This window comes from Puma concolor, chromosome E1 (genome assembly GCF_028749965.1).
Source record: "Puma concolor isolate L17-30 chromosome E1, mPumCon1.1.hap2, whole genome shotgun sequence".
NCBI classification, from domain to species: Eukaryota; Metazoa; Chordata; class Mammalia; order Carnivora; family Felidae; genus Puma; species Puma concolor.
In genome coordinates this window covers 21,348,620-21,365,550 of record NC_141680.1, presented here as the reverse complement: position 1 = coordinate 21,365,550, position 16,931 = coordinate 21,348,620, and the positions used below count along the sequence as shown (strand labels likewise).

At 41.4% G+C, this 16,931-nt stretch overlaps 1 protein-coding gene across 2 annotated transcripts in view; it reads left to right on the top strand.

The window, feature by feature from the left end:
• The window catches only part of MYO1D (myosin ID), a 361,575-nt gene that overhangs the window by 83,105 nt on the left and 261,539 nt on the right, over positions 1 to 16,931 (top strand). For both annotated transcript variants that reach the window (XM_086686602.1, XM_086686605.1), the window contains exons 2-4: positions 11,582 to 11,790; positions 13,749 to 13,842; positions 15,991 to 16,156. In XM_086686602.1, coding sequence (XP_086542728.1) covers positions 11,582 to 11,790; positions 13,749 to 13,842; positions 15,991 to 16,156 — 469 coding nt within the window. The remainder of the gene's footprint in view (positions 1 to 11,581; positions 11,791 to 13,748; positions 13,843 to 15,990; positions 16,157 to 16,931) is intronic.

Genomic DNA, 16,931 nt, shown 5'->3' with positions numbered 1-16,931 from the left:
GTCTTTGGTACAATAATACCACATGCCTTATTCTTTGTAACTCAGATGTTCATAAACGCACACAATCAGTAACTAGCAGAATCCGGATTCAAGCCTAGGGCTCCAGGGCTGTGTGACTCTGATGCTCATAATCTTTCTAACAAACAGTCCCTGCCCACTTCAAGAACATGCAGTCTAACAAAGGGGATTAAATGAATTGATTCCATCACACAGAGGCCATGATTTTGCCAGAAGCAGCAGCAGCAACAAAATGCCTTCACCCTTGGGAGAGATTCTCATCTAACTGGGGAGAGTGAACTGAACATATCGGAAGTTGGCAGTAAGCTGATGATCATTGCATAAGTTTCCTCCATCAGGGAAGAAAAGGGTCAAAGTTTTGTGTACTTTGAAAATAAAACTGCCTTATAATCTGTCCTTTCGAAATGGGCCAGCATCGTTGGTTTAAAAAGCCACACCCAGAACACAAACTGTAGCTGGAAGTATAAGTTGCTGCAGCCTCTTTGGAGAATGATTTGGCAAAAATTCACAAATTTAAATCGTGTGTATCCTTTGACGTGGCAACGTTGTATTTATAGTTGCATTGTCCATGATAAAAAAGGTGAGTAACCACCTAAAAGTCCAATAGGGACTAATTAAATATACTATTGTGTGTTCATAATACTATGTAGGTATAAAATACTTTGTGAAATGAAATACTATGTAGGCATAAAAAATGAGGCTTTTCCCTATTTATATGAAACTATTGCCAAGATTCATTATTTCAATTGGAGAAAAAAATGTCATTCATGTATAAGACTATCTGTATGGATATGTATGTATTTGAATAACCTATTTCTATTTTAAATTTTTTTTAATGTTTATTTATTTTTGAGAGACAGAGACAGCATGAGCGGGGGAGGGGCAGAGAGAGAGAGACAGAGGGAGACCCAGAATATGAAGCAGGCTCCAGGCTCCGAGCTGTCAGCACAGAGCCCGACGCGGGGCTCGAACTCATGAACCGTGAGATCATGACCTGAGCTGAAGTCGGTCTCTCAACTGACTGAGCCACCCAGGTGCCCCTGAATAACCTATTTCTAGAAGAATTTACAGAAAACCAGCAGCAGTAGCTGCCTCTAGCCAGGGAGGTTGTGACAAAGATGAGAAACGCTTTTCACTATCTATTCATTTATATTTGTTGGATCTTTTACTAAGAGTCTATATTGCTTGTGCAAAAGCAATAAATAAAAATCTAAACCTCTATGAAGAAGCTTGGATTGTTTACTAGCAATTTTAAATTTGTATATAATTTCACATTTATAGAAAAATGCAAGAATTATAAGAACCTTCCTATGAGAATGCCTGGTATTTAGTTGTTGGGTCTCTTTAATTTCTTATAATATAAATAGTATTTAGCCTTTCTGGGGTTTTTTTTTTTTTTTTTTTTTGATACCCAAAAGTTGTATTTAATATTTTTAAAATGTCAACAAATTATAGATTCATAAAAGTAAAGCAATACAGATTTTAAAAGTATAGATGATTTTCTTTAATTCTATTCAGTATTAAGTGAACAGAGTATATTAATGTTGGTTATCTCATATTGATTAGAATCTCTAACGTATAGCCTTTATTGTTTAATTTACATCCAAGTTAGCATATAGTGCAACACTGATTTCCTTAATGCCCCTTAGCCATTTAGCCCATCCCCCCCTCCCAAAACTCCCTTTAGCAACCCTCTGTTCTCTATATTTAAGAGTCTCTTATGTTTTGTCCCCCTCCCTCTTTTTATATTATTTTTGCTTCCCTCCCCTTTTTTTTAATCTGTTCTGTATCTTAAATTCCTCATATGAGTGAAGTCATATGACATTTGTCTTCCTCTGACTAATTTCGCTTAGCGTAACACCCTCCCGTTCTATCCTCATAGTTGCAAATGGAAATATTTGGTTCTTTTGGATTGCCGAGTAATACTCCATTGTATATGTATACCACATCTTCTTTATCCATTCATCCATCGATGGACAGTTGGGCTCTTTCCATACTTTGTCTCTTGTTGATAGTTTTGCTATAGGCATTGGGGTACATGTGCCCCTTTGAAACAGTACACCTGTATCCTTTGGGTAAATACCCAGTAGTGCAGTTGCTGGGTCACAGGGTAGTTCTATTTTTAATTTTTTGAGGATCCTCCATAATGTTTTCCAGAGTGTCAGCCTTTCTGTTGTTGTTGTTGTTGTTGTTTTTACTGTGAACTTTCCCAGTTATTTCGTAGAATGTCCTTCAATTTAGGTTTATCTTCTGTTTCCTCCTGGTTAGATTCAGGTTAAATGTTTTTGTCAGACACCACAAAAGTGATTGTTGTGTCCTCACCACATCATATCAGGAGGCACAGTATTTGTGTTCTAAGCTCTGTGGCTACAGGAAAAGAAGCTTTAGGTCCTTTTGTAGCACTTGAGCTGGGAATTTGAATCCCCGAGCCATTCTTTTCATTCATCACTTTGTCCAGTGACATTAAGAGTTAACCAGCCAACCTCATATATTTGTTAGTTTTCCAGAAATCTTTGCAAATATACTCACAATCACCCAGCCTCTTGTTTCTTATAAGAGGTTGATTAAGAGTATTCATTGCAGATATGTTTTTTATTGCCAGATCACACCATGGACTATCACTGTTCTTTTTGCTACTGGAAATAGAGTCATTAGTGGCCTTAAATCTGATCAGAGAGCCATTTCCTGAAACTCCAGAAACAACTCAGAGAACGCTTTCTTAAAATTCCGTCCCTCTAGAACCACTCTCAATACAAAATCCACATAAGTCTGACTGCTCCAGAGAAACAGTACCAATAGGATATGTGTGTGTGTGTGTGTGTGTGTGTGTGTGTGTGTGTGTGTGTGTGTGTGTGTGTGTTTATAAACACACATATAGAGAGATTTTTGGCTCACACAGTTACGGAGGCTGAGAAGTCCAAACTCCTCAGTCAGTAAGCTAGAATTTTAGGAGAGCTGATGGTGTTAGTTCTAGTCTGAGTCCAGGTGTGAGGGCAGGAGAGACCATCAGGCTGAGAGACAAAGCATTGTTTCTTACTCACCCTTCTGTTCCTATCAGGTCTTGGCTTGAGTGGATGAGGCCCACCCAGTTGGGTAGGGCACTCTGCTTTGCTCAGTCCTACTGATTCTAATGTTTCTCTCATCCAGAAGCACCCTCACAGCACACCCAGAATAATGTTTGACCAAATTCTGGGCACCTCCTGGCCCAGGCAAGTTGACACATAAAATTAACCATAACGGGCACATATGTCAATTTGTGTCAATAGTGGTGATATTAACTTTGAGCACCTGGTCAAAGTTAATGAAGTCAAAGTTAATGGCCACTTAATGCTTACAGGGTTTCTCTCCTGTAAAAGTTATCGTCTTTCCCTTTGCAATTATTAAGTAATTTGCAGAAGATACTTTGCGGCTGTGTAACTATCCTGTTCCTCATCACACTCTCAGCTACTGGTTTTAGCATGCACTGGTAATTCTGTAACTCAACGTCATTCCTTTTGTATTTCTTGTCATTCCACTGTAAGGAAGAGCTTTTACTTCTCCAATTCGCTTCTATTTTATATCAGTACGGACTCCTAGATTCTTATTTTATTCGGGGGATTATCATGTCACTGACATTACTTATTTTAGTGCTCATGTGGTTCCAGATTTGGCCAGTGGGAGCCTTTTACGCTGATTCCTGTTTCTTTTGCTATGTCCCTGTCATTCTTTGAGTACTTCCCTACATTCTGGCTCAACAAGACATTTCAGACTCATCTTGTACTTCCCCTGCCCCCGCTCCAGAATTAGCTTTTCTCTAAGGATCCCTGGGTCCTTTTAGTTAAGAAGAATAGTGTACAAGCCAACATCTGAGTGTCCTTGCTTCTGAGCTCCCTCAGAGGGCAGAGCTAGGAAATGTGTGCTCACGTCCACATCTCTCTCTCTCCCTCTCCCTTCCCTTCAAGCCGCTGCACCCCACCAGTTTGAACTGATACCTCCAGTTCCAAGTCAGTCCTGCATACGTTGCAGCTTCCTTCCCTAACAGTGAAAAACATGTCCCAGAGGGTGAGTCAGAGTAGATACTATTTTAATTATATTTTCCTGGAATATAAATTACTGTTTGTATCCAGAGTACATGAAATTGCCCATGTGAAAGGAAAGGTTATTTTCAGTTGAGCATAAGGATGTGGCCCATTAAAAACTAGGTGATATCCTGCTGTATTTAATCTCCCCTCCTCCCACTTTTGAAAGTCATAAGGAAATAAGAGAAGTGAAACTAAGTACATAAATTTAAAAAAAAAAGTAATGATGGTAGGCGATTTAAAGTCTTACATACTTGACGGCCTAAATTTTCTCTATAAATAGGATGCAAACCATTTGCTGAGAAAATGGAGGTGGGCTAAGGGGATTCATTCATTCCTTCCTTTATTTTTTCATTCATCGAATATTTAACCATCCCCTGTAAGTTCCAGCACTGTATTGCATGCTGAAGATAAAGCCATGAACAAGGTAAATATGGACCGTATTCCTCTGGAGACAGAAAGTAAACCAACAAGAAGCTACTTGTGGTAACTACCATAGAGGAAACAAGTGTGGGATGTTGGTGGATAGGGGCAGTTTAGATGGGGAAGGATCTTGTTTTATTCTTGGCCAGAGCAGTCATCTGGAGTGGTTGACGTGAGATAAGCCAATATCGGGATGTCAGATTGGCTTGACATTAAGACTTCCCATTGAAAAGATTTAAGGATAGGAATGAGCAATTAGATTTATATTTTGTGGAGAATGGCAGGAGAGGGAGTCCCGCCAATGAAGGTGATACCTGCGATGGGGAAGACACCTATGACTCCATACTCTTGCTAACATTGTTCACTGTCAAAATTCCTCATGTGTAGGTGGAGAATTGTACCCTGTTGTTGGTTTGATTTGCATTTCTTTAAACATGAAGTGAAACTGAGACACTTTCATAGAATTTATTTTGGTATAACTAGTCGTATTAGTTTCCTAGAGTTGCTATAACAAAATACCACAAACAAAATTGCACAAATGGGGTGGCTTAAAAATAAGGTCAGACATTTCTTGTCTCACAGTTCTGAAGACTAGAAGTCCAACATCAAGGTGTCAGCAGGACCAGGGTCTGTCTGGAACTGGCGGGGGAGAAATCCTTCCTTGCTTCTGCCTAGCTTCCCACGGTGACGTTGGCTCGCAGCTGCGCCTGTCACCTCTGTCATCGCGTGGTGTCCTCCCTGTCTGTCTCAGTCTTCCCATGGCATTTTCCTCTTCTCATAACCCAGTCGTGTTGGATTAGGGCCCATTCTAATGACCTCATCTTGATTACATCTGCAAAAACCCTGTTTCTAAATAAGGTCACTTTCACGGGTACCAGGGATTAGTACTTCAGCGTATCTTTTGTGGGGGAGAGCACAATTCAAGGCATCACACTGATGATCTATGGATTTTGTTTTTCCAGGTGGCTGACCTGTTTTCTGACACTCTCTGTCGACATACGTTCTTGGTGTAATTGTTTGCCGGTTTGAAATGTCACCATTATCACACCAAAGTCTTCAGAGACCCAGTCACGTGATCTCCATTATCTCCCTCTTCTATACTGCTTTCTACTTGAACTTTGTTTTTCCACTTCATTTTGCTTGCTTTTCTTCTTGTCTGTATGTTCAGCAGTATCGGTTCCCATCTAATATCTTTATATATATATGTATATTTTATTTTGAGAGAGAGTACATGAGCAGGGGAGGGGCACATGGAGAGGGAGACAGAGAATCCCAAGCACGCTCCCTGCTGTCAACACGGATCCCACAGACCAGGAGATCGTGACCTGAGCTGACCAACTTAACCAGCTGAGCCACCCAGGCGCCCCTCATTCTGATGTCTTTTAATGTGGTCTTCATTTCTGTGGGGTTTTCTCCTCTTCCGTTGCTTCCCTGAGCTCTTTTGTTTCTCATCTCCTGTTTCAAAAAAATGGTTTTAAACATTTTTTCTCTATTTTTTTAAAAAAGTTTATTTTGCAAGAGAGAGAGAGGGAGATCATGCGAGTTGGGGAGGAACAGAAAGAGAGAGAGAGAGAGAGAGAGAGAGAGAGAATCCCAAGCAGGCTCCTCACCGCCAGCGCTGTGCCCCATGTGGGTCTCCATCTCACAAACTGTGAGATCACCACCTGAGCCGAAATCAAGAGTTGGAGGCTCAACCAACAGAGCCACCCAGGCGCCCCTGGTCTCTCTATTTTTAAGTGGTGTTTTCTTTGTTCTCTTGGTTTTTAGAGGGCTATATTTTCTTTATGTGTTTTGCTTCCATGCAGAAATATTTTTGCAAAGTTTTTCTCCTTTATGACATACCTATTTTTCGTGGGTATTCTTGATCTGCCTTTTGTCCTATCAGTTTCTTTGCCTAGTTTTTCTTATCATGTCTTATCCTGGGCCCCATTCTGGGTCACTTTTGATTATTACCATCTTTGAGTAAATGTGGTTGGATTATTTAGTTATTGGATTAGTTAGTTATTGAAAGAGAATATGTGGAATGACCAGTAGATAGCTGAGTTTGGGATCATTATTATTTTTTTTTAATCTTTTAAATTTATTTTTGAGAGAGAGTGTGCGTTAGCAGGAAAGAGGCAGAGAGAGAGGCAGGGAGAGAATCCCAAGCAGGCTCCTCACTGTCAGTGCAGAGCCCTCTGCGGGGCTCCCACCCACAAACTGTGAGATCATGACCTGAGCCAAAATTAAGAGTTGGACGCTTAACCGACTGAGCCACCCATGCTGAGTTATTTCTCACTTTGACTGAAATGGCAAGAAGTTTGCCTGACTCGCAGGCAAGCCCTGTGAGCATGCCATGAGACATCTGGGAGGTAAGGTGGCACCTGTTTTCACTGCTCAATATCACCTGCTGCAGAGAATCGTACCTGCTTTTCCTCTTTTGCCTCACCACACGGACAGTGTAATGCATTACAATTGCATTGTAATCGATTGCAGTGTAATTGCAACAATGTAATATCTACTCATTTCTTCATTCAATCCCATCTTGCAACTAACTATTCAGAAGTGCCAGGGGCGCCTGGGTGGCGCAGTCGGTTAAGAGTCCGACTTCAGCCAGGTCACGATCTCGCGGTCCGTGAGTTCGAGCCCTGCGTCAGGCTCTGGGCTGATGGCTCGGAGCCTGGAGCCTGTTTCCGATTCTGTGTCTCCCTCTCTCTCTGCCCCTCCCCCGTTCATGCTCTGTCTCTCTCTGTCCCAAAAATAAATAAACGTTGAAAAAAAAATTAAAAAAAAAAAAAAAGAAGTGCCAAATGGGACTCCTTTTGTCCCACAGCCACCAGCACCCTGAGACTCTGCCATTCTCAGAGAAGATGGTTGGTTTGTCCCCTGGAGAACCGCAGCCTCCTGTGGGGGGCGCTCTGCTCCGGAGCCTGCATGCGCACAGGTGCCTGCTCCCTCTCGGCAGCCTCCCTCCCCCACATCTACTTTTCAGGGCACCTTGCAACTGTTCTTCCTAGGTCATGTTTCAGAGTTGAGGCTAGGTGTTTGTCCCCTAGTAGGTAGTTTTCTGGTTTCATTTCATTTTGTTTTGCTTTCGAAGGAGTGGGAACCTGCTGAGGAGATGGGGGGAGGAAGAGACTGGGTGAGGACAAGGTATTGTAGGCAGAATGAACCTGTGGGCAAACCATGAGGTCGTGGTGTCCTTGGGGACCGTAAGTATCTCATTAATGTAACAGCAGGCTGAGACGGAAAGAGGGGATCGGGAGGTGTTGACGGTGGATGTGTGGTGGGCAGTTAGGAGAGTCAAGAGGAATTTGGAGGCCGCGGCACAAAAGGCCTTGCGTGCCTCGCGTGCCTCGCTCTGAGCTTAGTATATTTCTCTTTCGGTTCCTCATTGAAAGGGGTGTTGTGATCATCTTTGCCAACATGGTAGCTGCCTTCATTACCTTACCTATCATTTGTTAGTATTTATTTGCAACACTTCCCTGCACTTTGTTCATCTTTTAATTCCCAGAGTCAGGCCCAGTGTCTGGCACAGAGTAGATACTGAATAAATATTTGAAGAGTGCATTATAAAAGTTTGTCACACAAGCGTCGCACACAGAAGGCATAGAGATGCCTTCCTTGGTCTCTTATAAGAGGTGGCTTCACCCTGTTTGTCGCTGAGGATCGCGACACTAGCTCCTTATGGAGGCACACCAACCAGGTGACTACATTACCTTAGTGCTAACTTCATATGCGAGGCTTTCCCAAGCAAATTGGAATCTTGGGTTGGTGTTACTGTGTACACTGGCACCATCTAGTGGTGATTTTAAGCCTTAACCAAACTGAAAGTTTCAAGTACGTTTTTAACATTTTATAAATTACCGAGGCATTGTATTTAATACCATAATTCGTTGACCTTTTGCCACTCTCTTCACGATAATATTTGTGCATTTGATGCTATTATGCACGTAGTTTATTGTGTTTTACAAACCGGATGTCTAGAAGCTTTGATAAGCAAAATATTCTATTTGGAATAAAATGGAATTTACTGATTACGCAGACCTGGAATCTTAGAACAGCATTCTAATCTTGTATGTTATTTGCTGTGTCTTATTTCACAGAGTGCCACACCTGTGAGATAATCTCTTTTTCCCAACATCTTCCTCCTCCTCCCCCTCCTCCTCCCTCTCCCCCTCCCCCTCCCCCTCCCCCTCCTTTTCCTTCCCCTCCCCCTCCTCCTCCTCTCCCTCCTCCTCCTCTCCCTCCTCCTCCTCTCCCTCCTCCTCCTCTCCCTCCTCCTCCTCTCCCTCCTCCTCCTCTCCCTCCTCCTCCTCTCCCTCCTCCTCTCCCTCCTCCTCCTTCCCCTCCTCCTCCTTCCCCTCCTCTTTCCTCCTCTTCTTCTTCTTCCTCTTCTTCTTCTCCTCCTCCTTCTTTCTTCCTCTTCTTCTCCTCCTCCTCCTTCTTCTCCTCCTCCTTCTTCTCCTCCTTCTCCTTCTCCTCCTCCTCCTCCTCCTCCTCCTCCTCCTCCTCCTCCTCCCCCTCCTCCTCCCCCTCCTCCTCCTCCTCCCCCCCTCCCCCTTCTTCTTCCTGTTTTGACAGTGTTTCTAAAACTAAAGAATCATGTCCTATTAATTCTCATCCTTGAAGACAGCTGTTGAGAATGTCCTGCAAATTTCCAGGTTAAGCCAGAAAGGCTTGGGTAGTGAACCTTAGCCTTTCATTACTTTTGGGGGGTGTTTGAACATGAGTTATGCGGACATTTTGCTTGTGGCTTGTTGTTCGTTGATTAACAGCTGAGGCAGGGAATCAGATTATGATTATTGAATTGATTCTTCACATGTAGGGATTATTGTGATTTAAGTAGAAACGTTAATAAAATAAAAGCATTTATTAAAAATATTTTTCAGGGGCGCCTGGGTGGCGCAGTCGGTTGAGCGTCCGACTTCAGCCAGGTCACAATCTCGCGGTCCGTGGGTTCGAGCCCCGCATCGGGCTCTGGGCTGATGGCTCAGAGCCTGGAGCTTGTTTCCGATTCTGTGTCTCCCTCTCTCTCTGCCCCTGCCCCGTTCATGCTCTGTCTCTCTCTGTCCCAAAAATAAATAAACGTTGAAAAAAAAATTTTTTTTTAATAAAAAATAAAAAAAATAAAAATATTTTTCATGCAGAGTGTAATTGGAAGCATAGATTAATTGCCCACCCCACCCCCTTTTTTAAGTACTTACTCAATGCCAGGGTGAGAGTGCGGTGCAATTGTCTGTTTTACAAGTGAAACACATGGAGGTGAAGTGGTTTTACAAGGTCGCACAGCTATCATATTTGCAGTGTGAGCATTCAGACCCAGATGTAAAGGACTCCAAAGTCTGTGCTTCTAACCACCATATAAAGTTGGCATCCAACAGTTAGGCTTCACAGGAAAACCACAGTAGAAAAATGCACAGAAAATCTTAAAGTGGTTATTAATAGCTTTTATTTAAATATATATTAGCTATTTAAGAAAATCTTGGTTTTAATCTACTGTTGATTATCAGCATCTGTTTGTTTCCACTCCTAATTATAGCCAACAGCCTTCATTCCATTGTGAAGGAAGTTTAAGGTCCTTGCCCTTGTGGTCCCAAAGAATTAGTTATTTCCCTGCTGCTCTGGTCCTGAGCAAGAGTTCTTAGAGATGTGGTCGTTGTCCGGGAACCAGCATTTAGCCCGTCTTGGTGCTCCCTTCCTTCTTGGATGGGAGCTCTGTGTCCTTCCTGTGCCTCTCGGCAGGTGGACTGTATTAGCAACAACTTGTATAGAAATGTCCATTTGGGTGTTGGCCTAGCTCTGGTTCGTGTGTGTTTATATGTGTGAGTAATGTATAAACCATGACTATATATGGGTTTTCTAAGTTTTACATTAAATTTTTTCTTGGTAAATATAGACACATGATTTTGTGCAGTTGAGTCATATTGTATATGCCAGGGGTTTTCTTTACTTTTTCCCCTTTGTTCGTAAAGCTTCCTTCCGTCCACCCACACAGCCTCCCTCCTTATCACGCTGTTATATGTAGAAAAGGTATGTGAAACAGAACACGTAGTCTTCCATATTTTTCCATGCTCATGTAATCACTTATCAAATATATCTATGTACGGTGATACATACAAATCACATAATGGGCAGCATTCCAGAATATTATGGTAAAAAGGTGGGATCCTGTTAGAAATACTTTATTAAAAAATACACATACCTTTCAACCAGCTGTCTCACAGAAATAAAAGCACTGAGTTGTAAGATTATGTGTCAGGAGTATTTCCTATAGTATTATTCATAATAGCAGGAAGGAAGGGGAATGATTGAATAGAGAATGATAGTCTATACCATGGAATTTTAGGCCATCATTTAAAACAATGAATTTGAGGGGCACCTGGGTGGCTTAGTCAGTTGGGCATCTGACTTCGGCTCAGGTCATGATCTCACGTTTCGTGGGTTCGAGCCCCGCATCGGGCTCTGTGCTGACAGCTCAGAGCCTGGATGCTGCTTTGGATTCTGTGTCTCCCTCTCTCTCTGCCCCTCCCCTGCTTGCACTCTGTCTCTTTCTCTCTCAAAAATAAATAAACATTAAAAAATTTTTTTTAATTTTTAATAATGAATTTGATGTATGCCAGAAGCGTCTCCTCTATGACTCTGTTATGAACTTTAGTGTTCTTCTTCCTTTACTGACATTTTAGTGCAGATTCAAGAGGGAGAAAAAAAAGAAATGTGTTTGGACAGTTTTCTTTATAATTGAAAATCTGGCTAAGTAGATTCCAAGACCTGCTTTATCTTCTGTTTCTCCTTTTACTAGAGCTCTTAGTAGCACCTACTTATCCTTTCATATTTCAGAAATAGAAACTATCCAGTCCACAAAAAATTAAGTTCTTTCTTCTTTCCTGGCTTTTAACTCCTACTGGTCTTTTCTGCCAGCAACATCTGAAGGGGCACAACCTAAGCATTGTCTCTAAAATTAAATTCAGAATTAACGAAATGTCAGTTCAGAAACCGTTCCCGGCATATTTGGATTTTCTTGGAAATGAGGCTCTTTGGAAAGACAGTGTTTCTTTGTAACCATAGCTGTTCCTTTTTCTATCTCTTTCGGTCCTGTGCAGATTTGAAAAAGGGCGTATCTACACATTCATTGGAGAAGTCGTTGTTTCTGTGAACCCTTACAAGTTGCTGAACATCTATGGGAGAGACACAATTGAGCAATATAAAGGACGTGAGCTGTACGAGAGACCGCCTCATCTTTTTGCAATTGCTGATGCTGCTTACAAAGCTATGAAGAGGCGCTCAAAAGACACTTGTATTGTGATATCAGGTATTCAGAGGGGATCCCCTGTACTTTCAGGGTCAAAATCCATTTAACTTAGTAGGTACTCAAGGATCCAAACTGTTGAATAGATCTTTTTTGAAGTTAGAAAGGTAAGCAATTTTATTGGAGAAAAAAAAAAGTACAGTGAGCATTAACCAAGAAATCCTTTCTGACCAAAGTGTGGTCTCGGTTCATTTGCAAATACACGTTACGTGTGGATGGGCTTCTGGTCAATTTTGTAGACTGAGCCAACATGCAAGATTCTTCCTCTCACCTCAAAGACATAAAAGTACTGGATAAAATGTTAACAAAAAGTCATTTTAAATAATAGCAGAATGAAACCAAGAAAATGAAGTCCTGAGTTACCAAAAATGAAGAATGAACTCAAAGTCGGATTGGTGAAAGGGACCATACAGGCATGGGAACCAGGGATGGGCTCTCAGAGCCAGAGGCTGGAGCTCTAAAGCCTGAAGAGCAGAGAGACAGGTGATAGACTCTGTGTGCCCGAGAGCTGGAACTGACCCCTCCGAGTAAAGCTGAGCTCTTCGAGGAATCTTGCGTAGTAAATTGAGGACAGGGAAAGTATCTGCCCGCTGACCCAGGATGGCCTCTCCCAAAGTGTGGGAATTTATTTTGGTGCTAATAATACCTCACATCTGCATTAGGGGCTTTATACTTTAAAACTACTTTTTTGATCTTCATTCCATTTTGGTTATCAAAACTGTTGGGTGGTAGGACAGTTGTGTTTCTACTTCATAGGTGAGAATATTAAGGGTCAGAGGAGTTATGTAACTTAATGCTGGAGAATTATATCCTAGGACTATGTTATATTAAATGATGAAAGCAATATTGCCTGATTATAAAAGAAAGAAGGGAGCAAACAATCATGTAAGTGTTTAAGAGCAAAAGCCCCTTCCCTCTGAATAACCTGTTACCCCCAAAACTTCAGCAGTAACAGCTGTTAATTTAGTGTTGGTGCTTTTATACATTTTTTTCTGTATATTATACATAGAGTCACACATGCATATGAAATTGTATTATAAACATATTACAGAATTACGTTATAAACGCTATTACATGTGTTTTTCCATTTAACAACACAGAGTGGGCACTTTTCCTTAGCATACATACCTCTACGGAAGCAGGGGGTTCTCAACAGTTGTGTAGGATTCCATTGAATAGTGGAATCATTTATTTGCCTGGTCCTCTACTGACAGGCATTTTATTTTCAGACTTTAGCTGTGATACATAGTATAGTCTGCAGAAATACTCCTTAAACCTTTGAAGATTATTATTATTATTTGATTATATTCATATTTTTAGTATTTCTGTAGTATAAATTTCTGCAGGTGGAATTCTTGAGTCAGGAGGCATGTACATTTAACAATTGGGTAGCTCATTCTAAATTGATCCCTTCTTCCCACATTACACCACCTGTCATGCTCTCTCTGTGACACTGTGTCTGGAGCCTGCTGTTTTGTTTTGCTTTGTTTTCACCAAAATTACTCTAACTTTAATTTTCTGGAGGAATTATTTCATCCTCATGACGATTAAAAGAAATTTGCTATAGAGAAGAAGGTTTTATGAATTTAGCCATGGCCACTGTTTGAGGCACTAGCTTGTTGCTTTTCTGCTATACTCAAGAGTCACAGCCAAGTACAAAGACTTTGGTCTAAGGAATTTGTTTACCACAGTTTATCTCTTGATATTTTTGTGCTAAATCTTAATTTGTAATCTACTTGTTATTTTACTTCTTTAGTAGTTTTACTTTTTTTTTTTCCAACATTTTCAGATCTGTTAGAACCTATACCATATCAAGATAGGAGGAAATAACTCATAAAATCAAACAATGAAACGTAAAGAATTTTAAGTAACTAACATCAGAATTTGCAATTATTCTAGTAAAAACTAGCTTCCTCTTGGTTTAAGTTACAGTGTTAAGCCTTGCACAATTCTTCCACCAGGGGAGAGTGGAGCTGGTAAGACTGAAGCCAGTAAGTACATTATGCAGTACATCGCGGCCATCACCAACCCCAGTCAGAGAGCAGAGGTTGAAAGGTAAGGGCGGAATAAAAATGGGGAGACATGCTGATTGGAGCTTCATTTTCTTTCTTTCTTTCTTTTTTTTAAACATTTATTTATTTTTGAGAGAGACAGAGACAGAGCACGAGTAGAGGAGGGGCAGAGAGAGAGGGAGACACAGAATCCGAAGCAGGCTCCAGGCTCTGAGCTGTCAGAGAGCCCGATGCAGGGCTCGAACTTGTAAACCCTGAGATCATGACCTGAGCTAAAGTTGGATGCCTAACTGACTGAGCCACCCAGGCGCCCCATTTTTTTTTTCTTTTTTCTTTTCTTTTCTTTTTTTTTCTTTTCTTTTTTTTTTATGTTTATTTTTGAGAAAGAGTGCAAATGGGGAAAGGCCAGAGAGAGAGGGAGAGAGAGAATTCCGGTCAGGCTCCATGCTGTCAGCATAGAGTCCATGAACCCACGAACCATGGGTTCGAACTCACGAACCGTGAGATCATGGCCTGAGCTGAAGTTGGACATTTAACCCACTGAGCCACCCAGGCGCCCCAAGGAGACATTTTTCTTAATTGTGACACATCCCACTTATCATTCGGACTTGGCAATCTCCTCTTAACAAGGATAAGGATGTAAGTTATCTTAATTTCCATGGCAGCTCAGGAGAATGACTGGCTGGGAACTAACTTCATTTTGTTTTTAAACTCAGTTGGTATAGTAGAGTAAGGCATTTGTAGATTTACTAGTCTTTCATGAGCATATCTCACCAGAGTTTTAAAGATAATTGCCGTGTGGCTCCTGGGTGGCTCAGTTGGTCATGATCTCAACGTTTGTGAGTTCAAACCCCACATTGGGCTCTGTACAGTCAGCAGAGCCTGCTTTGGATCCTCTGTCGCCCTCTCTGTCTCTAACAAACACAAAGATAGTTGCCTTTGTTTACCATAAGCGTGGAATCGCCCCTCCCCACATTTTAAACGTATACTTCTGTGTGTTGTGGTGTGTGTGTGTGTGTGTGTGTGTGTGTGTGTGTGTGTAGAGAGAGAGAGAGGAGGTTGTGGGGTCACTTACGGTGGTAGTGGGTTGGCTGCATTCGGTTATTTCAGCGGCCACAGTTATTTCTATAGCAGGCATGCTTGTGTGCCGGTAAAAGAGGAATTCTGTCGGTGAAATAAAAACAAAGACTTAAGGTCTAGCATGAAGTTAAAAAGTATCCACTGGGAGACACTGCTTCCTAGAAAGTTAGCATTCATTGAATAAAGAATGAATTAAGTAACTGATACAATGGAGAGATTTCATTCAAACAAAATGAGCGATTTCTAAACTAATAAAGACCGTCTTTATAATGTATAACTAAATGCAATAAATTTCAGTGTTTTAGGCTTTACAAACAAGTACTTTTAAAAATTTTATCATTTTCTGTGTCACCCATTCTTTCTCTTGAGAACATATCTTTTTTTTTTAATTTTTTTTTCATGTTTTTATTTATTTTTGAGAGAGAGAGAGATAGAGCATGAGCAGGGGAGGGGCAGAGAGAGAGGGAGACACAGAATCCGAAACAGGCTCCAGGCTCTGAGCTGTCAGCACAGAGCCCGACGCGGGGCTCGAACTCACAGACCGTGAGATCATGACCTGAGCCGAAGTCGGATGCTTAACCGACTGAGCCACCCAGGAGCCCTGAGAACATATCTTTTTTTAAAGATTTTTCTTTATACAAATAAAACATGTTCACTTAAACTAAAAATTATAGTCTTTTGTCCCAGGTGGAAGGTCCCTGAAATCCCACTCTGCAAACTCCTCCCCTGTCAACCTAGGAAACTATAGTGAAGTGTACTCTTCCCTCCAGCTTTTTAAGCATCGACTAACGTATGTGCATATACACATACACTCACGCATACACACGCACAGTCCCTGCCACACATATTATTTTGCAACTTAATTTCTCATTCATTAATATGTTCTGTGGACATCTGTCTCCATCAGTTCACACTGTAGTAGGAAAACAGTAACTTTTACCCAACCCTGTTGGTGGGCAGTTAAGGTTGACTGGTTTGTTTTACTGTCGCAAATAATGCTGCTGTCAGCATCTTCGTATGAACCTTTGGATGTGCTTTAACAAAATCTAGTTTTCTAAAAGGCTCGGCCTGGAAAACTCTCTATAAGGACTTTCATTTATCTGTGTTCAAGAGTGAAGAATATGTTGCTCAAGTCCAACTGCGTTTTGGAAGCTTTTGGAAATGCCAAAACCAACCGTAACGACAACTCAAGCAGGTTTGGAAAATACATGGATATCAACTTTGATTTCAAGGGGGATCCTATTGGTGGACATATCAATAACTACTTATTGGAGAAGGTAAAATGTGTTTAACTTCTGAGGGTAATGTTTTCGGGTGCTGAATTTTGTTTAAACCTAATAGTGCTTATACAATTTCTAGAATGACTTCAAAGTAGCTTTTAATCCTACTGTGCCTCCCTTCGTGCTTCTCAGTCAGCTTTCATGACAAGATATTCTCCTTTTGTGTTCTTATTAGTTCTTAGGATATCAGGTTGGGAAAGGCTCGAGCTTTGTAGATAAGGATTTAGGGGCGTTTGTGGTGGGGGCGGGAGTGGCATTCGAGTATGTGCCACCCTCCGGGTGAGGTCTGGCCAAAGACCAAGCCAGGACTAATCAGTTCCACTCTGGTGACACCACCATCTCCCATGTGTCATCTTGTTGTTTTCCTTAGTGCACCACAGGACAGCTAGTGGGTCCAGTTTCTGAAATTACACTCTTCTCACAGAATCATGCCCGTACAACAATCTTTTATAACTGAGATATAATTGACCTTTCACATTGTGTATGTTTAAGGTATACAACATATTGATTTGATATTCCCATCTATATTAATTTGAATCTCATTTTCTTCTGGTTTCTATTCGTAGCATCCTTTATGGCAGTGTAATGCAGTATAATCTAATTTTTAAGTTTATTTATTTATTTTGAAAGATACAGCATGGGGGGGGGGGGGGGGACAAAGAGAGAGGAAGAGAATCCCAAGCAGTCTCCACACTCAGCATGAAGCCCGACCCGAGACTCAGTTCCACGAGTGTGAGATCACAACCTGAGCCAAAATCACGAGTCAGACATT